General features: G+C 55.3%; 2 protein-coding genes across 2 annotated transcripts; both read left to right on the top strand.

Annotated features, from left to right (window-relative positions):
• Positions 1-3,246: 3,246 nt before the first annotated feature.
• LOC131556219 (visual system homeobox 1-like) lies at positions 3,247-6,238 on the top strand. Its single transcript, XM_058802683.1, has 5 exons — positions 3,247-3,619; positions 3,903-3,981; positions 4,241-4,364; positions 5,214-5,394; positions 5,967-6,238. The coding sequence occupies exons 1-5, from the start codon at positions 3,247-3,249 to the stop codon at positions 6,236-6,238; spliced, it is 1,029 nt and encodes a 342-aa protein (XP_058658666.1).
• Positions 6,239-10,563: 4,325 nt separating this feature from the next.
• Positions 10,564-24,284, top strand: PEX6 (peroxisomal biogenesis factor 6). Its single transcript, XM_058802760.1, has 17 exons — positions 10,564-11,424; positions 11,500-11,660; positions 11,956-12,039; positions 12,711-12,813; positions 13,372-13,508; positions 13,585-13,696; positions 15,776-15,984; positions 16,093-16,285; positions 16,638-16,714; positions 16,802-16,934; positions 19,040-19,245; positions 19,345-19,406; positions 19,841-19,949; positions 20,657-20,773; positions 21,352-21,429; positions 23,271-23,410; positions 23,685-24,284. Exons 1-17 carry the CDS (start codon positions 10,564-10,566, stop codon positions 23,819-23,821), a joined length of 2,919 nt encoding a protein of 972 aa, XP_058658743.1. The 3' UTR covers positions 23,822-24,284.
• Positions 24,285-25,413: the final 1,129 nt, after the last annotated feature.

Here is a 25,413-nt window from a genome sequence, read left to right as displayed (position 1 = left end):
CCTGATTCGTTTAACCTGTTCACACTGCCTGCCTCTGCAAATCCATCACCCCAAAATGATTGGTTCTTGGCCACTGCATATACCCATTCCTAACTGGCCAGGGGTGTGCACACAATCCACCCCTGAGGAAGGTCTCATTGCCTGCATTTCAAGGAGGAGGCTCACCTGTAACTTAGAGGTGGGGATTTAGCCTTGCAAAAGACAAATGGGACTGGCTGCAACACCCCCTCTTTGCTGCCTTCTCCCCTAGCTGTGGCCTGTTTCTCAGTTCCTTTTCACTCAGTATCAGAGACAATGCTTTCACAGCAGCCACCACTTCCCCGTGTTCCCAGCAGGATGTGCAGGAGGCAGAAGAAAAGCCCTTCTTCTTCTGTCCGTGCTTCTTGAGGTTCCCACCCTTGCCACACTGCCTGTGTCGCCATCAGCTGGCTGCTCACCCTGCTGGCTCCACCTCTGGGTCACCCTGCCCCTGTGCAAGGCCACCAACAGCAGGGCTGGGCTTGCCCTACACAGCAGGTGTAGGGTTGTGGTGCCAGCATCATCCCTGGGGAGCAGGATCCTGCCTGCTCCTGTGCTGGTGTGCCAAGAGCTGCTGCAGGTGTGGGATGTGGAGCTGGGGAGGAGGACTGGGCAGTGACTGCTGGTGCAGGTACCATGGATGGATGTGCAGTAAGAGCTGGCCTTTTGGACATGGGTTCTCCATCCAGCCTGGGGCACAGGAGCCTCTTCCACCCCGAGCTGCCTGAAACTGTCAGATGGTCCTTTATTATTGACCTGATTCATATCTAAACCAGAGAGGTGAAAGCTGTCTTATCCCATTACTAATCCCCTAAACCAGGCCCTTCAATACCTTCTCCTTGCTGCCCCCTCCTCATTGCTACAGCAGGTGGTTGCAGGATGAGTGCACATCCTTGAGGGTTTTCCCTGAGCCCACGGTGAAGACAGAGACTCCAAAATCCCCCCAAATGCTGGCTCTGGGGTTATCATCCGCTGAGGAGGGTCTGCCAAAATCCTGCATGTGTCTGTAATCCCCTAAGGCTTGTTTCTGGGCTCTGAGTGGGACAGCTCCAGGTATCCATCCCATCATGTGTGCCCTCCATCCTGCAGGTCATGGCAGGTGTCTGACACAGTGGTGGAGCAGGGGACAATCTGGGGACTGTCCCAGCTGGCTGTGTCCCTAGTCCTGCAAAGAGCAGCAGGGATGGGGATGCTCCAGCATCAGCTGCAGGCAGTGTTTACCCCCTGGGACATGGGACTCCACCAAGCCTGGGGTCCTGTGGCCTTGGGCTGCTCTGGTAGAGCCCTATGGAGGTTCTGGCTGCTGGGGCACCCTGAGGCTGCTGGGCCGGCTGGCACAGGCACCCTGCCCATGGAGAGGGGGGGCAAACCCCAGGGAAATTAGAGCAAGGGGCGATGTTTGATGTTCTGCTCTTTAAGCGATTAATAATCTTTCGGCGTCGGAGAATCAGCTGAAAATCTTCCTTAGAAAATAATGAGCAGAGAAACATTTACTGATTAGTCTAATCCCAGCTAATCCTATCTGATGAGCATATATCAAGATATCCTTTAACTGATTTATTGTCCAAAGGACTGGTGGAGGTGCCCATCTTCACCGTGCCTGGGGGAGCTGGGGGTGCAGCAGGAGTGTCCCCACAGCCCGTCCCAGTGTCCTGTCCCAGGAGCAGGTGTGTCCCTGTCCCCCAGGGCACGGCCTCGCTCACCCTGGCCCTGGGAGGCAGCGCCATATCCAGGCCACCTTGCCAGCACGGGGAGATTTAATCGCTATTTCCATTTCTGCGTCTATCGGCTTTCTCTTGGGTTTGAGCTTTTATGTTTCATAAACTGATTAGGAGCAATTATACGTGCTTTATCCCCAAACTTTCCAAATGCCTAGGCCATATGCATATTTAAGGCTTCATCATCTCTCCCAACAGCTCAGCCTCAATGTAAACTGCTGAAATCAAGCTGATTCTGGGACAACATCAAAAATTAGGGTTTTAACCACTAATATCTGCTCGAACAGGAAATTTGTTGTGGGTGGTGGCCGGATTATGACTTCTAATTACTGTGGCAGATCCTCCCTGCCTAGCAGTGAAAGTCTCCTATTCCAGCAAAACTGCAGCAAAACCACTCTGGGGAAGTGAAGATGCCCAATGGGATCCCGGGGTGCTCTGTGTCCAGACAGGGGACAGCTCTGGGTGGGGATGCCCTGAGCATCCCTTCATCCCGAGAACATGAGCACCCCGAATTGGTGGCCACACTTGCCCACCCCCCACTCCCCTCACACCCGTTTGCCTTTCTTGGTGAGAAGCACGATGGTCCAGAGGGTTCCCCCCCGCCAGCCAGCCCCCAGTGCCGGCCACGGCAATTATCCTAAATGAAAGTTATTGTTCTGCTAATCCTGGGAACAGCTTGCGATGGGAGATTTGGGTCTTTCTTTAATAATGCAAAGTTAATGCGGAGTCCCCTTGTAATTATCTTTATCAGAAGGACCCTCGGTTAATCTGACCGTCCAATGAAGGCCTGGATCAGGCGGCCCATGTAAGCCGGTTGTAAATCATTTCCATCAACAGATGAAGGGAAGAGGGGAAAAAAATTGCAGCCCAGGTGCAAGAATCTGGGAGCAAAAGGGAGCACTGAGGCCAGGCACCTCGGGGTGGCCCTGGCCCGGGTGACAAGACGCCTGGGGTCAGGGGAGGCTGTGCCTGTTCCCATCCCCGTCTCTAGGGTGCTGAGCCCAGTGGGATGTCCCATCTGGGTTGTGGGGCTGAAGAGTCCTGGGCTGGAATGGGGGTGCTGGGGAGTGGAAGAGGGGATGTGGGGACACAGGGACACAGCAGGGACTTCCTGGGAGGAAACCCGGAGAGGGAACCCAAGGGAATGCGAGACGGATTTATGGGGCACGGAGGGCAACAGGGCGAGCGGGCCGGGCACAGAGAGGGGGTCCTGGAGAGGGTCCGAGCGCAACCGCAGGGGCCCGGCGGGGGGCGGTGAGCACCGAGGGGCGGGGGCCGAGGGGAACGGAGGGAGGGACGGCGAGAAGGGCGGCGGGGGCCGGGCGGCGGCCCGGGAGCGCCGGGGGAGGGGCGCGGGACCCGTGCGGGCGGGAGGGGGCACCGAGGCTGATAATCCCGGGATTGGGAGCGCCCCCCCGCCGGTCTGGAGTGTGATTGGAGCCGGCACCGGCGGCGGGACGATAAAAAGGGCGGCGGGCGGCGGGGGCCGGGCCAGGCGGCGGCGGCGGCGATGCCGGGCCGGGCGGAGCCGTCGGGGGAACGCGCGGCGGCGGGGCCGGTGGCGGTGCCCGTGCCGGTGACACCGGGCGCGGCGGCGCGGCCGGGAGGCGCGGGGCTGCGGGCCAAGGGCTTCGCCATCACCGACCTGCTGGGGCTGGAAGCCGAGCTGCAGCCGCCCCCCGGGCCCCCCCCGGCCGCCACCGCCACCGGCGGCTACGAGGGCGGCGGGGCGCTGGGGCTGGGGCTGGGGCTGCTGTGCAGCCTGGGCGCGCCGGGCGCCCCGTGCCTGCTGCCCGCCCCGCTGCCGCTGCTGCCCGCCCGCGGCCCCCGCCCGCCGCCCGGGCCGCCGCCCGCCGCCCGCCGCCACAAGGAGAACATCTCCGGTGAGCGGGGTCGGGGTCCGGGGTGGCCGCGCACGGGGACCCCCGTCCCGAGCCGCTGCCGGGGCTGCCCCGCATCATCGTCCCGCCGGGTTGCCGAGCCTTTCGCCCTCCGGCAACGCGGGCTCCCACCCCTGCCCCGGGATGGCATCACCGGTGCGGGCTCAGCTCGGGGAGGGAACCCCTCCGTGCCCCCGGGCGGCTGGAACCGTGCTCGGGGAGCCGCGTTCGGGTGCCCCGCTCCCGACGGGAACGTGACTCTTGCCCTCCCGCATGCTGCTGCCAGATGAGGACAGCCTGTCCGGGGACGCCAGCGAGCTGAAGATGTCCAGCTCCCAGATCAAGAGGAAGAAACGCCGGCACAGGTAGCGCTGGGAACCAGGCTCTGTCCCCGTTCTCACCTCCTCCTGCTGCCACCATCCTGTCGCTGTTTCTCTTCTCCCCGGGCTGGGGAGGTCGGTACCCCCAAGGGGGATAAAGGGAGGAAAAGGAGGAAAGAGGAGGGCTGCAGCTGGGGTGTGGGGAGGATTTTCCGGAAGAAAACCTCAGCGTGTGGGGGCTGCCAGCCTCGCTGCTTGCCCAAGTGTCCGGACGGTGTGACAGGATGCTCTCTCCTCTCGGCAGGACCGTATTCACAGCTCACCAGCTGGAGGAGCTGGAGAAGGCTTTCAATGAAGCGCACTACCCCGACGTGTATGCCCGGGAGATGCTGGCTGTGAAGACGGAGCTGCCGGAGGACAGGATACAGGTAGGTGGCTGCAGCGCTCCTCTCTCTCACGAGGAATCTGCAGGCTGCCATCACCCGGCCGTGTCCCCTGCTCTGTGGCAGTGGGTGCAGGTGGTGGGAGCGTGGTGGCACCGAAATGCCCGGGGGGAGGCTCAGCTTGTGCCTGCTGGCATCAAACAGCCTCCCGATGGACATGCAGAACCAAGGCACTGAGCTGGCCCCAGCAGTCGCTCTTTGCTGGCAACTTGGCTCTGTCCTCCTGCTCAGGCAGGAGCTGGGAGCAATTTGGAGCTGCTGGGCCAAGCTGTGACACAGGAGCTGGCTCACTGGCTTGCCCCTTTGAGGGACACATGGCATTTTAGGGCCTGATCTTGCTCCCCTATGGAACAGCTCAGGGGCTTAACAATGAGGTGGTGGTCTGGGCAGCAGCATGGTTATATCTGCTGCCTTGAACCTTCAAATAGAGGAGTGGGGTGGGAAGAGGGACCTGAGCAACTTCTGTCATCATTGGTCACTGCATTATGGAGCCCTTTTTCTGGAGAGGTTGGTGCTTTGTGGAGGGAGGCCCCACGGGCAGGTCGAGCAGCATTGGGTGACTTTGGCTGGGATCACCCTCCTGTGTCACCACCAGCCTGATGTTAACATGTGCTCCCTCTCCCCCCCTTCCTCCCGTCTCTGACACCCACGTGTGTGCCCTCCCTCACACCCCTCCCCACACGGCGTCTGCACACCCACCCCTGCACGCACCCCCACGGCTGGCCTTGCCCTGGACGCACATTCCCTCCTTCCCCACGGGACACACACCGGCCTGTGGGGGCTGTCTCCTCTCCAACCCACCCCTCCATGCTCTCCTGGCTGTTACCCCTGAAGGTTTGGTTTCAGAACCGAAGAGCCAAGTGGCGGAAGCGGGAGAAGTGCTGGGGCCGCAGCAGCGTGATGGCGGAGTACGGCCTGTACGGCGCCATGGTGCGGCACTCCATCCCCCTGCCCGAGTCCATCCTCAACTCCGCCAAGAGCGGCCTGGTGGGATCCTGCGCCCCGTGGCTGCTGGGTGAGTGGGAACCTGGGGCATTCAGGGCTCAGATTCTTCTTTCATCTGGCTGCCCTCACCCTTTTGCAGAAAGGAATGGGGCCTCCCTGGCCCAGAGCTGTATATAGGCCGCCAAGTGCCCTCGGTTTTCCGCTTCCTCCTTGCAAAGAACAGCTAGGGAAAGGAAAACCTTTTGCTGCTGGGTCAGACAGGTGCCTGCACGTGGGTGGGTATCAAGGAGTTGCAAGGCATCTAAGAATTCACCACCACCTGACTCTAAACTGGAGATACCTCAGAGCTACCTCAGAGCTACCCTCTGCTCATTCCAGGTTGGAATGGGTCATCACAGCACACATTCCCTGTAAGCCTTCCCTGCTACAGGGAAGGCACAGACTAATTTTGACACAAGCCATCCCCTTGGGCTGCAGAGAGCAGGTGGCAGGGCTCTGGGTTGAGAAAAGCTGGTAGAGAGCTTTCCTTGGGATGTAGGCAAGAACTGTGGGAAGCAGCAGTAATTCAGGAGGTGATTCTGAGCCTTCCCAAGCAGAAATAAGCAACCGGTACCCTTGGCTTTTCTCTCTCCCCTCTGCAAGGTATGCACAAAAAGTCCATGGAGGTAAGCAGGAAGGCAGAGAGCCAAGAGAAGCTGGCAGATGGCTGGCGAGTGGAGCAGGAGGAGGAGGAGGAGGAACTCAAAGGGACGCAGGCCAGCTCCCAGAAGGGCTCTGACAAGCTTGGGCCTGCAAAAGACTCAGAGGACACAGCCATCGACCTCTCCAGGACCTCCAAGCACGAGAAGAGGGGTGTGCTGAGGCAGTACATCAACGGGGAGCCCCCCTCAGAGCAGAAGGACAGGGACCACTGAGCCTGGGCTGCCTGGAGGAGGCCAGACCTCACAGCATCCTGGCGACACCATAATATTTATTGATTTATTGATATATATATTTTTTTTTCTTAAATAACGGAACTTTTATCCAAATTCAGGGCATTTTAAAAACTGGGCACACACATCCCCTCGTCCCCTCACTTTGAAGCTGTTCACTTCTCAGCAGAGCCAGGGTGGAGGGTGGCAGAGGGGACGGGGGCAGTGCGAGGACAGGCGCGCATTGCGGTCAGCACCCACTGCTGCTGGGGAGGAGCCCCCTTCCTTCCTTCCTTCCCTTCCCCTCCGTGCTGGGACCACTCCCCCAGCTAGCCAGAAGCACAAAGAGGAGCAGCCCACTGGGAGTTGCTCCCTCCTCCAGCATGCAGGGGCAAGGATGGTGCAGGAGTTTACAGACGCCTTCTCCAAGCGCTTCCACCCCACCCGTGTGCGAGTCCTTCCACGCCCAGCACACAAATCTTCCACCTCAGCAGGGTTTTTAAACATGGTAGGGTTCATCCTCAAGCTGGTGTAACCTGACAGCCAGGCAGGTTTATATTCCCTGAGGATCTAGCCTGCCAATGCAGCCTTATCACTGGATTTACACTGTGTATCTTCCTTAACTCGTATCTGGGAGAAGGGGGTAAGGAGGTTTTTGTTTATGCAATGATTTTGTACACTCTTGAATGTCACTTGCCACACTATGCATGATAGAACAGACCTTTTTGAAAAGCAAGCCATAGTACCCTGGAGCAATTAAACAATTTTGTGAAGTGACATAAGAAGATATTTTGTAATTGTCTGTAAAAAGTGTTAATGTCAGAGCTGTTTCTTGGTCACCCTATATTTATGTCTAAAAGCACTTTAGTAATCTGGATTTTTGAATGTGGCTCTTCCTGTATTGTCCACCATTTATTTATTACACATCCATAAATAAAATTGTGGTGTATCTTTGGTTTTCATGCTCTCTATTGCAATTTATACCTTCCTTTGACACATCTCATGGCAGCTGCTGAACTGGCCCATGCACACGCCTCGACAGCTCTCCTGGAACACCTCCAGTTTCATCCACCAGCCAAAACATAACGGAAAATTATCAAAATCTGAGTAATTCCAATTTGGAAAGTGTCGTGACACAGCTCAGGGGGTGTGTGGGGCAGGTAGTGGTGCTGTCCCTGCTGCTGGGCCTGGCTGCTCACAGCTGCAGCTGCAGGCTGTGCTGGGCAGGGGGACAGAGGGGGGACATTTCCTGGGAAGAGCAGAGCAGTAAGTGGCACATGCAGATTTCCTACTTTTCCCCTCCTTGGCTTGGCCAGACCCCTCCAGGCTGCTGTGGGGAGGGGTAACACATGCATGGCAAATTACAAGCTTTGCAGGGAAAAGAAAAAAAAAAAAAAAAAAGTTTGCTGGGGGGGCTGTGGGGAGCACGGTTCAGGAAAGGACCAGCCAGGGCTTATTGCAGCAGCAATTAGGCTCACTGAGAGCCGAGACTTAGCACATTGGAGGCCTAATCCTGCCTGAGCAGCATCTGCAAACCTTTTATTTGGGCTGTGCCACGCTGGCACTGGATGCTTGCAATCCTTTTTATTTATTTATTTATTTTTTCCCCCTTTGGTCTGCCTGCGTGCAGATGGCCTGGCTCCTTGCCTTGTGCTGGCTGCAGGGCTGTGAGAGCAGGCACGTCACCACCACCAGCGCTACAAGGGGAGACTCTGTGGGTCCAGCATGCACAGGGAGGCTCCTGGCAGTGCCTGGTGGGATCCCAGCGCTCACCACAGGCTGGCAAGGAGGAGCCAAGAGGAGGGCGACTGGCAGGGAAGTGTCCACTGTCCTCCAAGGTCACTGTTTGGAGCAGCAATAGCAGCAGGGCAGCACATTCTGGTTGTTGCTTCAGGTTTGATCCATCTTGAGATCAGTGGCAGCCAGACCCAGCCATGGCTCAGCCAGTGCTGGTTCGGTGACAAGAGTGTGACCCTGATGCCAGCCAATGGCTGCCACTTGCACACATCTCCACTGCTCCATGTGAGACCTCACAGCCGTCCTGGTGACCACACCAGGGCCCGGTGCCATGAAATTCCCTTTGTAAGGAGCCCCGGGCATCCCTCAGCCACGAGTGCTGGGCTTGCTCTAGCAGAGCCCAGCAGAACATTGTCACAGACATATTTTAAGAAAAATCCTTTTGCAAGGATCTTTCTCCTGAGAAGCTTCAGCTTCTCCATGTTTTGCTGCTTTGGAATGTGACCTAGAGAATTGTTTCCCCAGCATGTGAAAATTGTTTTTACTTGATGACCAATGACAGCCACCTGTGTTGAGGCTGTGAGCAGTCACAAGATTTTATTATCATTCCTTTTCTATTCCTTGCTAGCCTTCTGATGAAATCCTTTCTTCTATTCTTTTAGTATAGGTTTAATATAATATATATTTTAAAGCAGAGATAAAATGGCCCAACCACTGGTAGACGGAGTTTTCTTACATCCCAGTGACGGGCCCAGAGCAGAGAAGGCTGCAGGGCTGCATTTGCAGAAGCATCTTCACGGTGCCATTTCCGTACAGCTTCGGCAATGTTCATATCTGTGTCACTTTGTTTTGGCCAATGCTGCCAAGCCGCAGGTTGGATGGTTGGATTTTCAGACTGGGAGCTCAGCGAGCGAGCCCGAACGCTTTGTAAGCGCTCCCTCGTGTGGAGCAGGGCGATGGGACACGAGAGGAGAGGGGAGCGGAGGGGAGGAAGTATTAACATTTTAATTAATAAATGTAGTCTTGTAATTAAAAGGTAACTTTTGTAATTAAAATAAGAACTATGTTAGTGGGATTTTTTTAGAAAGGAACGAGGCACTCGCACCAGAGAGCAGCCACAGGACACCTAAATCTTTCAGAGAAAAAGAATTTAGTGCCCTCTTAGCAGAAGAAAAGAACTTCTTCCTGCCTCGAAGAGGCTGATAGGATTAGAAGGAAGAAGCTGATGATTACCAGACAGAATCCTGTGTTTGAATGGAATTTATGCATCATGTATGAGGTGTATGAATATGCAACAGGCTGTTGTTTTTAAGGGTTAATCCTCTGTTAACGTGGGTCCTTTTTCAGGCTGATGCTGCCCTGAAAAAGGTACCCGGACGTCCATAACTCGTTGTATTCCTTGTCTCATATTGTCCTAATTCAATTTGTCCAAATTATTATTACTCTAATTGTATTACTATTTTAAGAACCATTTTATTACTATTAAACTTTTAAAATTTTAAAGGCAAGTGATTGGCGTTTTTCACACAGGCCAACCCTGTCCTGGGGTGCATCGGGCGCAGCATCGCCTGCTGGATGAGTGAGGGAGGGGATTGTTCCTCTCTGCTCTGCCCTGGGGCGGCCTCACCTCGAGTTCTGGGGGCAGTTTTGGGCGCTGCCATGTAAAACAGACATTAAAATTGTTAGAGAGCTTCCAAAGGAGGGCTACGAAGATGGTGAAGAGCCATCCTTGTGAGGAGCAGCTGAGGTGACTTGGTCTGTTCAGCCTGGAGGAGGCTGAGGAGAGACGCCATCGAAGTCTGCACGATTAAAGCAGTGGGGCAGACGCTCATCTTTTGTCTGTGGTGACCAGCGACAGGACCCGAGAGAATGGCTCTAAAGCTCTATCAGGGGAAGTTTAGCTTGGACATTAGGAAAAGCTTCTTCACCCAGAGGGTGGTTGGGCACTGGAACAGGCTCCCCAGGGAAGCGGTGACAGCACCAAGCCCGACAGAGTTCAGTGGGTGTTTGGACAATACTCTCGGGCATTCTCTGTGATTACTGGGCTTGTCCTGTGCAGGGACAGAAGTTGGGCTTTAATGATTCTGTGTCCCTTCCAACTCAGACTATTCTATGACTTCCTAGGTTAATTCAGCACTAACACCAATACAAACCCATTCTTTTAAACCAGGTGCACGTGTCCAGCCCGCAAAATCTCCACAGGCTGCCACAGGCGAGGGCACCGAGTGCCCTTTCTCTCATTCCCGCACTGTGCGGCCGCGAGGCTCGCGGCGGGGGGCGCGGAACAGCAAAATCCCCGCCCGCCTCTTTGGCCACCTTCCCCCTCTGGGAAGGGGAACCCGCAGGTTCTGGCTGCAGGCTCCCGGAGCCGGGGAGGACGGGCCCGAGTGTCACCGTCACCGGGTGTCGCTGCCGCCCGCACGGCTCGGAACAAGCACCGGAGCACAGAGTCCCAACCCGGCCCGGGACCGCCCCGCGCCGCCGCTCTGCGGCCTGCCCGGGGTGTGGCGGGCACCGCGCTCCGCCCCGGCCCGGCCCCGCTGCCTGTGCCCCGCTCCGCTCCGCCCCGCTCCGCCCCCGCTGCCGGCGCGATGGCGGTGGCCGTGCTGCGGCCGCTGGACGCGCCGCCGGCGGAGCTGTGGCCGGCCACGGCGCTGCTGCTGGCGCCGGCGGGGCTGTGCGCGGCGCTGCGCGGGCGGGGCGGCGCGCTGGTGCTGGCGGTGCGGCCGGCGGGGCGCGGCGGGGCGCAGCCGGTGCTGCTGAGCGCCGTGGCGCTGGAGGCGGGCGGGCGGCGCGGCGCGGAGCTGTGGCTGCGCGGGGCGCTGCTGCGGCGCCTGGGGCTGGCGGCCGGCCGCAGGGTTGCCGTGTGGCCCGTGCGGCGCCCGCCGGCGCTGGCCTGGGTGCTGCTGGGGGCGGCGGGCCGGGCCGGGAGGCTGGCGGGCGGCGCGGTGCTGGCGCGGCGCGGCGAGGCGCTGCCGGGGCCGGGCCCCGGGCCGGGCCCGCTGGTGCTGGAGGCGCGCCCGGCGCTGCAGGGGTTGCTGGGCAGCGGGACGCGCACCGCCCTCGCCCCCCCGCCGCCCGCCCCGCCGGGCACCGCCCGCGGCCGCCCCCCGTCCGCCGCCGCGCCGCCCCTCGTCTCCCGCTTCGCCGCCGCCGCCTCCGGGCCGCGGCTGCGGGCGGTGCCCGGCGGGGCGGCCGGCGGCGGCGGGGCGGAGCTGTGGGTGAGCCGGCGCGGGCTGCTGGCCCTGGGGCTGTTCCAGGGCGAGTGGGTGCGGGTGGGCGCCGAGGGCGCGGCCCGGGAGCACCTGGCGGCGCTGCTGGCGCGGCCGCCGCCATGGGAGTACCCGCGGGCCGCCCGCCGCGGGCCGCCCGACGGCACCGCGCTGCTGGCCCCGGCCCTGGCCTTCAACCTGGGCTGCGACCCCGCCGCCGCCGCACAGCTCCGGCTGCAGGTGAGCCACGGCCGGGCAGACGGGGAGCGGGGCGGCGGCAGCCGCAGCTCACGGTGCGCCCCGTGCCCTCCGCAGAGGTACGAAAGGAGCGGAGCCGCGGATGGGAAGGGCAGCCGGTCCGTGCTGTCTGTGCCGCCGTTCGCCAAGGAGCTGCACCTGGAGATCGTGTGCTCGCCGGCGTACAACAGCCGGGGGAGCTACGGCTGCGTGCTCTACAGGCACTTCGAAACGCCGCGGTGAGCTGTGCGCGGTGCGCGCTCGGGGCAGAGGCGCTGTCCGGCTGTGCCGCACGCTGGGGATGTGCGCATCCACGCCCCCAGTGCGGGTGCTGTGTAGCTTTAGAATATCCCCTTGCATTGTCCTGTCAGGAGTATGCTCTGCTTGGACACAACACTTCTTGTCCTGTCCTTCAAAAGTCATCCTCAAATCTCTGTCATTTCTGTAAAAACACAAGTGATGCAGGGCAGGGAGGCCACACAACCAGAAGGATTTACTCTCTTTCGCTGGTGAAACTCTCTGGGTTTTTTGTAGGCTGGTCCAACAGGGAGACATCCTGTGTGTTCCAACATTTGGAAATGCTGAGTTTATAGAACTAAATGCAGACAAGTTCCTAAGGTAGGTCAACTCACTGTGGCTCTATTGGTATCAGAAGAGCGAAGATGCTTTTCCATTATTGACTCTCTTGAAATCAGTTTATTCCGTTCTGATCTATCCCTGGATTTTAGTGTCTTTATCTGTCTGTTAATATACTGCAAAGAGGGAAATGTTTTTGCTGGATTATGGAGGGCTGAAGCTAAGAGGGAGGCCTCTGTTAGCTCATTTGAATAGTTGGGAAGGGAAAAAGGAGAAAGAGAGGTAGAGCAACTGATGGGGATAAAGAGTGAAGAGGAAAGGGTGGCTTGAGGGCAGTCAGAGCCACATAAACAAAACAAAGTGGGAGCTGGGCTTCTCAACTTGTGACAAACAACAAAATGTGCATATAAGCCCTAGGAGTTCATGTTAGATTAACTTTGTGTTTGGCCACCAGTTCTGCCTTTCTTGGTTTTGCTCGTGTGGCTTTGGGACAGTAGTGCTAAATGGGAGAACATCCCCTTTGTATCAGGATTAGGGTGCTCCCAGTGGCATTCCCAACATTCCCATTGGCTGATCCTTGTGCATACTGCAGGAGGACAAGAGTTTTTCTGCTTACCTGTGCTTATCAGCTGTCTTCTTGTTGACATTTATATTGTTCCTTCCTTCAAGATCTTGGCTAAGCACTTCAGAATGCTTTTTTTGTTTTCCCTTAGGTGGCCAGAGCTTTATTTCAAGGTGAAAAAGATTGTTGGCATGGTGGAAGGCGAGCAGTCCGAGGGTTACCTGGTGGACACCCAGAACACGTCTCTCTATCTGGTGAGATGTTGGTGGAGAGCAGAGGGGGGAGATCTGAGGCTGAGCTTGCGCTGTGGATGACAAATGTACCTGTGGAGGCTTGTGCCTCCTGTGTCACAGACATCTTTTCATTAAAATCCTTTCGTTAGGAGTTTTCCTGCTGAAGCTGAGAAGTTTCAGCAACAAAGTGTAAACAATGGTTATCTGCTGCTGTGGAACGCAACAGGTGGATCCGTGATTGGTCTCCTGTGGATGTTTAGATTTACTGACCACTCACGGCAGAGCTGGGTCTCACTCCCTGCTGAGACACAGACCTTTGTTATTCATTCTTTTTCTATTGTTAGCTTAGCTAGCCTTCTGAGAACTTTTCCTTCTTTTTAGTATAGTTATAATGTAGTATATATATCATAAAGTAATAAATCGAGCCTTCTGAACATAGATTCATCATTCTTGTCTCTCTCTCACCCTGAAGACCCTTGTCACCACTGTCACACTCCTGCCATTGCAAAATGACATTTCAGGGCAGATGTTGTCACTTGGCACCGGTCTTTATTGGGTGATGTTTTTGCTTCCTCACAGGTGGGTTCAACAAACAGCACTGTGCCATCTGCCCCAGCCCATAACAGCAGTGAGTTCTGGAGCAGTTTGTCCCCTGCGGGGCTTTCCGACGTGGTGAAGCAGCTCTGCGATGCTCTCCGGCCCCACCTGCGCCGTCGGTGAGTGGGAATTCCTTGGAGGGAGCCCTGGGAGCGGTGGGGCCGCAGGCAGAGCTCCCCTCGGTGTGTGTTGCAGGGCCAGCGCGCTGAGCGGCGTGGGCAGCGTGCTCCTCTCGGGGCCCGGCGGCAGCGGGAAGCTGATGGCTGTCAGAGCTGTGTGCAGCTGCCTCAACCTCCACCTCCTCAAGGTAATTCCTCCTGGGCACAGTGGATTGGTGGATTTACAGCAGACAGAGGATTATGGAGATGTGTTTTAAGTCAGCCCCGCTGCAGCCGTGACACGAGCCTATCCAGGAGCTGCTTGCACGTGCAGATGCAGACAAATAATGCTGAGATCTTCTTTAGCTGAAGGAAAAGAAAAGCAGCCCTTGGTTTCATGCTAGCACGTGGCTCAAAAATCTCTTGGCATGTAAAACAGCTGCCCTGTGACGGTGTTCACATTCACCAGCACCCCCTGCCAGAGCAGTGAAGTGGCAGATGAAATTCACTGGAGTTGGTTTAATGTGGAATATGATACAGTTCCAGCTGACTGTCAGTACTAAGGATTTGGTTTTATGTCAATGGCCCCCTGAAAACTCGTGCTCTGCTCTCTGTATGTGTAAAAAATCAGATCACATTTTATGAAACAAACTTGAGAGTGGGTGCTGTTGCTGTGCAAATCCATTTCTTGACACAGCTTGAACATCATGCACAGTTCTGGTCTCCCCATCACAAAAGCATAAAACTGAACTGGAAAAAATCAGAGAAGTACACTGGGTAAGATCAGGGGTCTAGACCAGTTTCTGTGCGGGGAAAAGCTGAATAAATTCTTCAGCTTGAAAAGTAAAGAATGAAGGGAGAGTCTGATACAAATTTTTACAAGATCTTTTTGAAAGAGATTTTTGACAAGAGCTTGAGAGGTCAGCAGAGCATGGAAGGTGTTTACTTTTCTCTGTGCCAGCATGAGGCCTGTGACTGTCAGATGAAGCTGGTGGGAGCAGGCAAGCTAAAGGAGATGTTTCTCTGTATAGGTGAGAGTATTTGGATGAGAAATCTACTGTTACAAAACCACATCTGATTGGGAAAAGTCCTTTGGATGGGAAAAGTCCTTTTGATGGCAATGTTATGTGCCTGGATGGCCAAAATGAGGTTTAGCACCCGTCTCTGTCCAGCACAAAAGGTTCTGGGAACCAGCAGAGTCTTCAGTGACTTGTTAAAATTGCTATTTTCTTCCAGCATACCTCTTTTGTTCACTCTGACAGCCCAGGATTATCCCACAAATGTTTTAATTTCCTTGGATCTGTAGAGATATGTTTGCAAAAGTGAGAGAAAGTCATGTGCTAGGAGACTTTCTGAAATTCTGCAAGGACATGGAAGAAGAAGAAGAAAAATGGAAAGAATAGGGCTGGAAGATTCCTCTTTTTGTGGAAGAAAATCTAATGTCCACCACTTGATAAACAACTTTTTGTCCTTTCTCTCTGCCTTTCAGTGCTTGCATACAGATACTGCTGCCTTTACAACCCTACAACTCCTGGTTTTTTTCTGTAGTACATGGAGCACAGGAGTTCCTCTGCACTGTGTCCCTGTCCTTGCCCTTTAGGGAGCTGTTCTCCCTGCTTCAGGCTGAGGATGAAGCTCAGGGAGTGCTGGGGATGCTTGAGTCTCCCTGGACAACCTCACAGCACTAGGAGGCAGCACTGCCTGTTCCCAGGCTGCTGTTCAAGGCTCACCAGTCACCTCTTCCCTTGGATGACTTCAGCAAGTGTTTGCTTTGTAAACAGTGTCTGGGCCTCTTGCCATCTCTAACTTCCCCCCAAACACCCATCACCTTTACCTGCCTCCTGCACTTTGAGCCGGTCTGGCACTGGTTGAGCAGTTTCCTGGGCCTCCTCCTCTACTTACTGCACTGTTGTGCAAGATACTTTGTCCTCCCTGTCTTCCACATCTCTCATCTCCCTTCCAGCTCCCATCTCTTCCAGCTGAGGTTGCTGAGCTGTGATATCCACTGTGTTGATTTCTCTGGTCCCTTTGCCTCACCTTTTTCAGATAAGACCCTCCTGCCTACCTCACCTCTTGCAGAGAAGCAAGAGACAGCCATATATCCATGCTAAGGCATCCAGAACGTGCCTATTTTGAATATGACCTGAATGTCTTATTCAGAAAATATTGGGAAACACCAAGTTTGATGTCATCTGAGCCATGAATTGCCCGTGCAAAGCTTTGTGCAATGTTGTCCTATGTCCCCCCAGCCATGCATGTTGCAACTGCCTTGTCTGTGTGTCTGGCAGGTCGATTGTGTCAGTTTGTGCAGTGACACCAGTGCAGCCACAGAGGAGAAAGTGCAGGTGGCCTTCAGCCAGGCCCAGCAGTACCAGCCCTGTGTGCTCCTGCTCAAAGACATTGAGGTGCTTGGCAGAGAGCGAGACGGGCTCGGGGAGGACGCCAGGGTCATTGCTACCCTCAGGCAGCTGCTCCTGGACACAGAGCCAGCACTGAGGTATGGACCCTGCACCATATTGTGGGTATTCAAGGTAATTGCTTGCTTCTGCCAAGGGAGAAGCAGAGACAGAGCTGAGACCATGCACTGTCCCCTTTCTCCCCACAGCCACCCCGTGCTGGTGATTGGCACAACCTGCAAGCCCCAGGATGTTCCCACAGATGTGCAGACTGCTTTCCTCCATGAGGTGAAGATTGAGGCCCCTTCAGAGGAGCAGAGGAGGTTGATGCTCAGCATGCTGACTGCCAGCCTGCCTCTGGGCAAAGAAGTGAGCCTGTCCAAGCTGGCCCGCAGGACTGCAGTGAGTAAAAGCACAGCAGCACGTGGGCATGGCCAGGCTGGCAGTGCTGGGCCAATCTCCCCCAGCTGGCCTTGGAGAAAGGGATAATTCCCACAGCCCAAACAACTTCTTCAGTGGCTAATCCTGGTGTTCAGACATCAGCTTTTAAAAGTAGATTTCTAGTCCACGCCTTTTGCAGAGGTGTTGGCTGATGTTCAGCTCTGCTAATAAAAAAAAATGAAGCTAGAGCCTTGAAGCAGGAACAGCTTGCTCAAGGAACAGCTCTGCAAGGAATTTTTCCCTATGCTTTTTATGGCCTAGTTGTAGCTGTGGTGAGGGACTGAACTGATGCTCTTTGTTTCTGCATCCACAGGGATTTGTGCTGGGAGATTTCTGTGCCTTGTTGTCCCACAGCAGCCGGGCTGCTTGCACCCGCATCCAGGCCTTGAGGTAGCACAGGCAGCAGGGAGGGGAGGGCAGGGGCTGCAGCCACTAGTGGGACACAGTCTGACTCCTTTCCCTTTCTTTCCTCACCAGTTTTCCAGGCGGGCTGAGTGAAGAAGTGGAGAGGGATTTTTGCACTGCAGGGTTCCCGGTGCTCGAGGAGGATTTTAGTGCTGCACTGGAGCAGCTGCATGATGCCCACTCTCAGGCAGTGGGGGCCCCAAAGGTGAGATGTTGGGGCACAAGGAGGGGCTGGGTTCTGCAGAGCTCTTGGCTCAAGATGCCCTCACAGATTTTGCAGGGCTGTGTTCTGACATGTTGTTTCCTGCTCTGTCCTTCCCTGTATTCCCTCACCTTTAAGTGGGAAAGAGTCCTCTGGACTTTCCCCCATCAGTTTCCACCTTCTTGGCTTGGAATTTGTCAGGGAAGCTCGTGCAGTGCTAAATGCAGACCAGTGGTGCTGGAGGGGTGCCAGCTGTGCAGCTTGGGGGGCAGAGCTGCCTCTCTGAGATCTCCCCAGCCACCTGGCCTGAGGGGACAGAGAGGCTGTGACACAGGCTGGTGGGGCAGTTTCTCCCCTTGTGTGATAAGTCTTAGACTTCATCTCTGGCCTTGGATGCTGCTTGAGCTGGGATGGATGGACTTTTCTGACAGACAGGCAGTTTGAAGAACTTGGGGTTTCTTCAGAGAAAGTGACCTGGAGAGTCTGAGAAAACGAGCAGTCAGCTGCTCAGAAGGGGTGTGATCTTCCCTAGCAGCTTGGCCCCCAGGGAAGCAGCATTTGGGGTGACTGGTTTGGCTGGGCAGTGTGGTGTTAGGACCAAGCAAAGTGATCAGAAGCTCTTTTCCATGCCCATGAGTGCCAGCAGCTGAGTTCAGCACAGGACAGGAAGCCTTGACCTTGGAGCAGTTCCTCTGGCACCTTCCCCAGCTGCCCACTTAATTCATGCAGTGAGCTCTGTTTAATGGTGTTTGCCAAGTTTGCTGTAAGACAGATAACCACAGAGCATGCTCAGCAGTGAGCTGTGTGAATGGGAGTTAATTTTGTTTGTATTTTACATTCCTTTATTGATTTCTTAGTAATTGGTTGTGGTCAGGAAGCCCATTAGCAGACCTGGATACTCTCAACATTGCTTTCAGTTCCCTGCTTGCACTTTCTGGTGAGTCACACATTTGTCTGCACTTACAGCCTGAGCCTTCTGGAGAGAGCTGATTCCAAACCTCCTCTTGTTAGCAGTGTCTGCACCCTGTCTTAGACTTACAATGTGCTCCCCTGAAAACAACCTTGCTGCAGTTTTCCTGTGCTCATGTCTGTAGAGGTCTCTCTAGCAAGGCAGGATGAGCAAAAGTGCAGAGGAGAGGGCAGCTCTTCCATCCTTTGTCACTGCAGAAGAAGGGCCAGTGACCTTTTGCTTTAAAAGTTGGGTTTCTTTTCTGAAAATCCTTGTTTTGTTTGGCCTAATTTTCCTGATGGACAGCTAAAGAAATAAAATGAGATAACATCATTTCCAGTAGTGAAGGAAGGAGATGCAAATTAGCTGAGGTGGGGGAAGAATTTTGCCCTAAGCTATTTTTGAACTCCCCACTTGTGCTGGCACCAGCAGGTGTGGGAGGAAGTGTGGGGTTTTCCCAGGAGAGCTGCTCTGACTCTCAGGAGGATGTCATGCATGCTGTGGCATTCCAGCTATTCCTAAAGTGCAGAGCAGCAGCATGCTCTGGGATAGTTTTGCTCAGCACAAAATAACCCAAGAGGCCTTGGCTCACCCATCTCAGGTTTGGTGTCTTCTCTATGTTCTCCCTGACCCCTCACATGTCTGCAGCTGACCCCCTCGTGAGCATACATGGAATTTGTTCTTGCATCCTCCTTCCAAGAGCAGTGAGTGTTCCATACACTGTCCTGCAGGATTTCTCTCTGTCACATCCTCCTTGCCATCACAGAGCTCAGGGCAGCCCAGATTCTGTCCCTCTGCAAGGTGTGAAGCCCTTGCACAGTTAATTTTTAATTTTTATTCTTATTTTTGCCTTCCTTCACACATCCCAAAGGCTGTCTGCAGCAAGACTCTCTCCCCTCAAAGCTACAGATACTTTTTGCTGACTTAGGATCCCAGGGGCAGGATTGGAGTCCTCCTTCCCCTGGGATCCTCCTCCCAGTGGAGGACTGGAGATGAAGCACACTCTGTGAGTGCAGCCTGCCTGAGGATGTGTTTGTACAGTTTGGTTCTCCCTTGCAAAGCTCAGAAGAGGGGAAATGTGGATTTTGGATGCTGGAGCTGCCCAGGCACGCTCGGGGCTCAGGAGTGAGTGCTGACAAGGTTCTCCCTCTCTTGGCAGATCCCCTCAGTGTCCTGGCAGGATGTTGGTGGGCTGCAGGAGGTGAAGAAGGAGATCCTGGACACTATCCAGCTGCCCTTGGAGCACCCAGAGCTGCTGTCCCTGGGTCTGTGCCGCTCTGGGCTGCTGCTGTATGGGCCTCCAGGGACAGGGAAGACCTTGCTGGCAAAAGCTGTGGCAACAACATGCACCATGACATTCCTTAGGTGAGGAGAAATGTGAGGGGGGTTCTCACAATGGATCTGACTTCCTGCTGGCAGGGCATGGGGGTCTCTAACTGGCTTCCTCCTCTCCCTGCCCCACAGTGTGAAAGGACCAGAGCTCATCAACATGTACGTCGGGCAAAGCGAGGAGAATGTGCGCAATGGTGAGGACGTGCATCCTGCTCCTGCATGTGGGGACATGGGGCTTCTCTGTAGAGCTTCAGGGAAGGAGGCAGGGCTTAAACCCCCCTTCCCAACTCCCACCCACAGCTCTCAGCAAGGGCTTGGACCCAGCTGTCTCCTACAGTCCGTTCCCTGCTGCCTGCAGCTTCCCCTCCTGCTCTCTCTGCTCCTGTTGCTCCTGTCCCTGGTGTTCTGATGGGACAGCAGCTCCTCAGAGACACAGCTGAGCCTCAGGGCCCATCCTGCTCAGTGCTGCTTGTCCCCATTCTATTGAGACACTCAGGCAGGAGCAGTTGGGGGTACAGTGGACATCTAGTTTCCATCCACACCTCTTCCCTGCTGGGAATGCAGCAGGTCCTGTTGCTGTTGACTGCTCCTCCATGTCTTTTTCACCTTTTGTGCTGTCTCCTCACAGTGTTTGCCAGAGCCAGGGCAGCTGCTCCCTGCATTATCTTCTTTGATGAGCTGGATTCCCTGGCCCCCAGTCGTGGGCGAAGTGGAGATTCAGGGGGTGTCATGGACAGGTGAGTGAGCATCAGGTGTCCTTGGGAGAGCAGGATTCCTGCCTCAGCTGCAGTGCATGAGATTGCCCTGAAAGGCATAGTCCATTCCACCTCTCTTTCTCTGTTTTTCCCTCTCTCTGCTCTCTTCAGCTCTCAGCATGGCCTGTCTCTTCTCTCTGAGCATTAGTACTGCTGTTTGCATTGCCTCAGGTTCCCGATTGCCCAAGCTAGTTGTGCAAACATTTGGTTAAGACAGTCTCCTCCATCTGCTTCTGTGGCTGCCAAGTGCTCCCTTTGGCCTCTCCAAGGTTATCCTTCACACCCCTGCTGTTCTGCCCTCCTATTAGCTGCTGTTTCCCTGTGGTGGGAAACCTTTCAGGTGCTCCTGGTAGAAGCAAAGTGTGTACAGCTTAGAGATACCCAGAAACAGGGTTATTTTCCCTAGGCCTCCTCTGCTCTGCTGCTAAGCTGGTAGTCCCCATCCAGTCTTCCTGTTCTGAAGGACTGTCTGGGATTTGCACTACTTTGCAGTGAGCCCATGTGCTTGCTGGCTGTGCTGACGGAGAAGTCTGGATGGCTGTGTAAGGGCTCTTCAGGGAAGAGAAATAGGAGCTGAAGTCTGAGAAATGGACCTGCCACTGGCCTCAATTCTTCCTTTTTCATTGGTGGCTGAGGGGAGACACTGGGTGACTTGCCAAGTTCTAAGTGTCCTGTCTTGCTCCCTGCAGAGTTGTCTCACAGCTCCTTGCAGAGCTTGATGGCCTTCATTCCAGCAGAGAGGTGTTTGTCATTGGAGCCACCAACAGGCCTGACCTCCTGGACCCAGCTCTGCTACGGCCGGGCAGGTATGTCCCATCCTGCCAGGCAGGTATGTCCCACCCTGCCCTGCCTCACTCAGGGGGGTTCCCCACAGCTCCTCAGGAGACTGTGGTGAGCAGGACTGTGTCCTCACCACGTTCCCTCTGCAGAGATTGTTTGTGAAGGCCCCTGGCTCACAGGAAGCCAGGAGGGGGCTGGTGCCTGTGGCTGTAGCAGCAGCAGTGTAAGATACCACAGCTTGTTGCCCCCACTGCTCTGGTTGCTGCCCCAGCAGCACAGCAGGGCCATGAGGGAGCTGCTGTTGCACCAAACAATGGCAGGAATTGGTGCCCCAGGGCCCTTTCTGCACAGCTGCCCCCCAGCCTGTGACTTGCTTGTCCTGGGGCAGCACTTTGTATCTGCTGTTGTTGGACCCTGGGTGGGTCCTGTGTGTCCATTTCCCCAGCCGTCTGCTGTCTCTCCAGCACGTGGGCTGCTTCAGGCTCTGTATCACCCACAAACTGGACAGCAAAATGAGCTGTCCTGCAGCTCCTGGTGCATAGGGCTGAGCCCTTGTGGCAGGTTTGCTTTGGCCTGTGCCCAGCTGCCCTCTCTGTGCTGACAGGTTTGACAAGCTGGTCTACGTGGGCATCAGCGAGGACCGGGAGTCGCAGCTGCAGGTGCTGAGTGCTGTCACCAGGAGGTGAGTGACCCTGTGCTCCTGCAGCCTCCTCACACCACCTTCCAGGGGGTCACAGCCCTCCTGGGGCTGATGCACAGCGTGTGCTCCATCTTGGCTTCATGTCTGAGCCCTGGGGAGCACCTGAGGTCACTGAGCCACAGCCAGTGGGTAGGGCAGGAGGACAGAGCGATTTCCAGCTGCGACTGGTTTTTCTACAGGATGGGTGGAGCTCAGCCTGCCTGTCCTAGTGGAGGGGTTGGTAGAGTTTTCCAGCCATGTGCTCTTCTTATGGAGCTCAGCCAGATCCTGATGGTGTAGTAAGACTGCCGTGCAGCTGCAGGACAGGAAGCTCCCATTTGATTCCTGCAAGAGAATTTCCTCTGCTGTTTGCCAATCCAAGTGTGAAGGCAGCTCCATTCAGCTCATTGCCTCTCCTCCTGTGGTGCTCAGGGTGTGACGGTGTTCACAGGGGTTCTTGGATGAGGGAAGAGATGAGAATGTTGACTCCGTGTTTCAGAAGGCATGATTTATTATTTTATTATATATATTACATTAAAACTATACTAAAAAATAGAAGAAAAGGTTTAATCAGAAGGCTAGCTAAGCTATGAACAGAACCAGAAAGAATGATAACAAAGCTTCTGTCTCAGACAGAATCTGAGCCAGCTGATTGTGATTAATTAATTACAAACATCCAGCATGGGCCAATCACAGATGCACCTGTTGCATTCCACAGCAGCAGATAACCATTGTTTACATTTTGTTCCTGAGCCCTCTCAGCTTCTCAGAAGGAAAAAATCCTAAGGAAAGGATTTTTCATGAAAAGATGTCTGCGACACAGGGGTGTTCAGACTGTGATTTGTGTGTCTTCCCCATCACTGGTTGTGTGGGATTGCTGAGCAGCAGGGTTTGGCTGCTTTTCCAGCTGCTCTGAGCTCCTGAGAGCATCTCTGAAGGGAGAGAAGCAAGGCCTGCAGTTGGAGTGCAGAGGTGCCCCCCACCACAGCTGGGTGAGTGGCTGGGACTGCCTCTGCAGGGACTCTGTCCTGGGTAGTTGTGATCACCTCTGCCTGTCACTGTGAGTTAGCAGGAGAGGTGAGAGTGTGGGCTGGCTGCCAGCAGCTTGTCACACCCTGTGTCTTGGCCACCATGCCCTCCAGCAGCTGCTGCTCCTGCTGAAGGAGGCTCACTGTCTGCAGGGTGGCTCTCATGGGGTGGTTTGGGGTTACAGTGGTTTGTACTCTCTCATTAAACATGTTCTCATCCAGACATGACTGCAGGTTGTTCCCAGGCATGTGGAACACTTAATTTATCTAGGTGAGAAGTCAAACACCAGTGGCATAAACAGATGGTGTTCTAGAGAGTTCATCCTGCACCATGGTTCCAAGACTGATTCCTACATCCTTTGTGCTTCCTAGCCTGGAACCAGAGAGGCCCAGAGAAGCTGTGGATGCCCCATCCATGGACATGTTCAAGCCCAGGCTGGATGGGGCTTGGAGCATCCTTGTCCAGTGGAAGGTGTTCCTGCCTATGGCAGGGGAGTTGGAACTGGATGATCTTTAAGATCCCTTCCAACTCAGGCCATGCTGTGCTGTGGTGCTGTGATTCAAAGTTTCCTTTGATCCTGCTTAGCAGGAGAGAGGACCCTGCTGCAGGGATGTTTCAAAGAAAAGTGACTGTTGAAAAAAACAGTAAAGCAAACTTTTTTTTTTTTTTTTTTTTTTTTTTTTTTTTTTTTTTTTTGTTGAGCATGCAGAGCACATTCTGGAGGCAGCTAAGCATGGGTACTCTGCTTGTTCCTGCCCAGTCACACTGGTCTGGTTTTTCTTGGCCTTTACACCTCTGTTTTTCTCTCTTGGCAGGTTTAAACTGGATCCTTCTGTGAATCTCACCACCATCCTAGAAAAATGCCCAGCTCAGCTGACAGGAGCAGACATCTATGCCCTGTGTTCAGATGCCATGATGTGTGCTGTCAAACGCAAGGTGGAGTGGATTGAGGAAGGTAGGAGCCCTGCCCTTACCTGTGCCAGCTGTTGGAGCAGCCCAGCACAGGGGCAGAGAGGAGAGTTAGCACTGCTGGGCTGTGTGAGAAGATCCTCAGCAGCTTTGGGACCACAGTGCTGGGCTCTGGGTTACTGCCAGGCAGGCAGGCTCTGCAGATGTGGTCATCTTGGCCCCAGGGGGAAGGAGAGAGACACAGCTTTTCCTTTGATGGCTTTTGGATCTTACCAGCTGCTCCTGTTCTCAGCCCTTCCATATTTGTTTCTCTCATGCAGGGCTGGATACTGAGAAGTCTGCTCTGATCCTGACCATGGAAGACTTTCTGCAGGCTGCTGCCAGGTTGCAGCCATCAGTCTCTGAGCAGGAGCTGCTCAGGTACAGACTCATCCAGCAGAAGTTTGCAGCCTCCTAAAGCTCAGCAGAGCTGGGACTGCAGAACAGGCACAAACAGGCACTGCCTGCTCTCCTCTGATGCCTCCTGGGCTCCCTTCTTTTGAGCTTGGGTGGAAATGGTGTCTGTGCAGTTTCCCAAGCCAAGGCCTGCCGGGAGTGCTGCTCTGCTCATCCAGGAGGGTGGTGGGCTCTGTGAGCATCCCTCAGGTGTCAGCAGTGCATTGTGGCTGCTGGGAACATGGCAGGGTGATTTCCTTGCAGGGACAGAGCTGTGGGCAGTGTAGGCGTGTCTCCATGGCTGACAGGCCATTCTTTGGTGGGGCAGCAAGGCTCAAACTGCACCTGCTTTGGCAGCAAGTTCAGGGCTGGAGGCAGCTGCTGTTTGACTGTCAGCCCCCAATGAGAGGTGCTGGCCAGAGGGGCAGCAGGACACAGGGCACTGCTGCTCCAGCTGCCCTGGACTTGACATAGTCTCTGAATAAATACAGGTGTTTTTAGCACTAGGTGCTCACTGCCTGACCTCAAGTTGTTGCTTCTGTTGGTGTCTGTAGGCTCAGGAAGGGCCCTGCAAATTTTTGGGTGGGCTGGGTGGTACAGAGAAATCATTGTCCTGCAGGTAGAGAGGGGAGCACACCTGTGAACTAGAGTGGGGCCACTCTCACCCTGCCAGAATGGCTGGAGCTCTTGTTGGATGAGGAATGCCTGAGGGAGAGGCACTTGCTTGGCTGGGAGCTGAGCTCCCTCTGCAGAAGGAGCCCAGTTCTTGCTGGAGACACTGGGTGACAGGACATGAGCCAATGGGAGCAAGTGGCAGAAAAGAAATTCCCATTGGATGAGAGGAAAAACTTGTCACAGGGAGAAGGGGGAGCTTCAGCCTTTGAAATACTCAAACCTTGTCTGGAACAGCCTGGAGCTGCCCAGTCTGCACTAATTTGTGCTGAGCACCACTTGGCCCAGACCCCCTGAGGTCCTGCCTCACCTCCCCCTGCAGCCTCACAGCAGCTGCTGGTGGCACTGCACATGCCCTGCTTCCCAACAAATGGCACTGGAGCTGGCTTGGCAGCTGCTGTGCCAGGTGCCTGCAGCTGCCCTCAGCTTTCTGCAGCCCAGGGAGTTGCTGGTGCCAGGTTTTGCCCCAGCTGCTGTAGGCACTGAGCCTGCTGACAGCTGGATCCCTGGGCCAGGCGTGGCTGTGAGGGCCTGCTCCCCCTGGAGCTCCTCTGCTAAGGGCTGCTTCCACAGCAGCTCCTGGCATTCCATGGGTGAGTTTGCAGCTGGTGCTTGCCTGGAGCCCTATGGCTCTGGCGCCTTTGCGTGTTCAGGCAGGGCTCTCCCTGACCGCACTGCTCCGTGCTGCTGGATCTGGGCACCTCATCTTGCCCAGGGAGGGAGGGAGGGAGCTGCAGCCAAGCAGAAGCACGGCTGGAGGCTCCAGTGGGGGAGTGGGTACCCCTGTGTGGGGCTGAGGAGTGTGAAGAACAGGAGTCAGCACCTGTTTGGGAGGTGCAGGTGAGATAACAGGTTCCAGCACACTGCTGTGAGCAGTGCTGCAGGGACTCAGCTGGGGTGTGCAAGCACCTGGGAGCCAGCTCACCCCTCCTTCCCGCTTCA

The sequence above is a fragment of the Ammospiza caudacuta genome, chromosome 3 (assembly GCF_027887145.1).
Source record: "Ammospiza caudacuta isolate bAmmCau1 chromosome 3, bAmmCau1.pri, whole genome shotgun sequence".
Lineage (NCBI taxonomy): Eukaryota > Metazoa > Chordata > Aves > Passeriformes > Passerellidae > Ammospiza > Ammospiza caudacuta.
The sequence above is the reverse complement of the archived record's forward strand: the minus strand, read 5'-3'. Positions and strand labels throughout refer to the sequence as shown.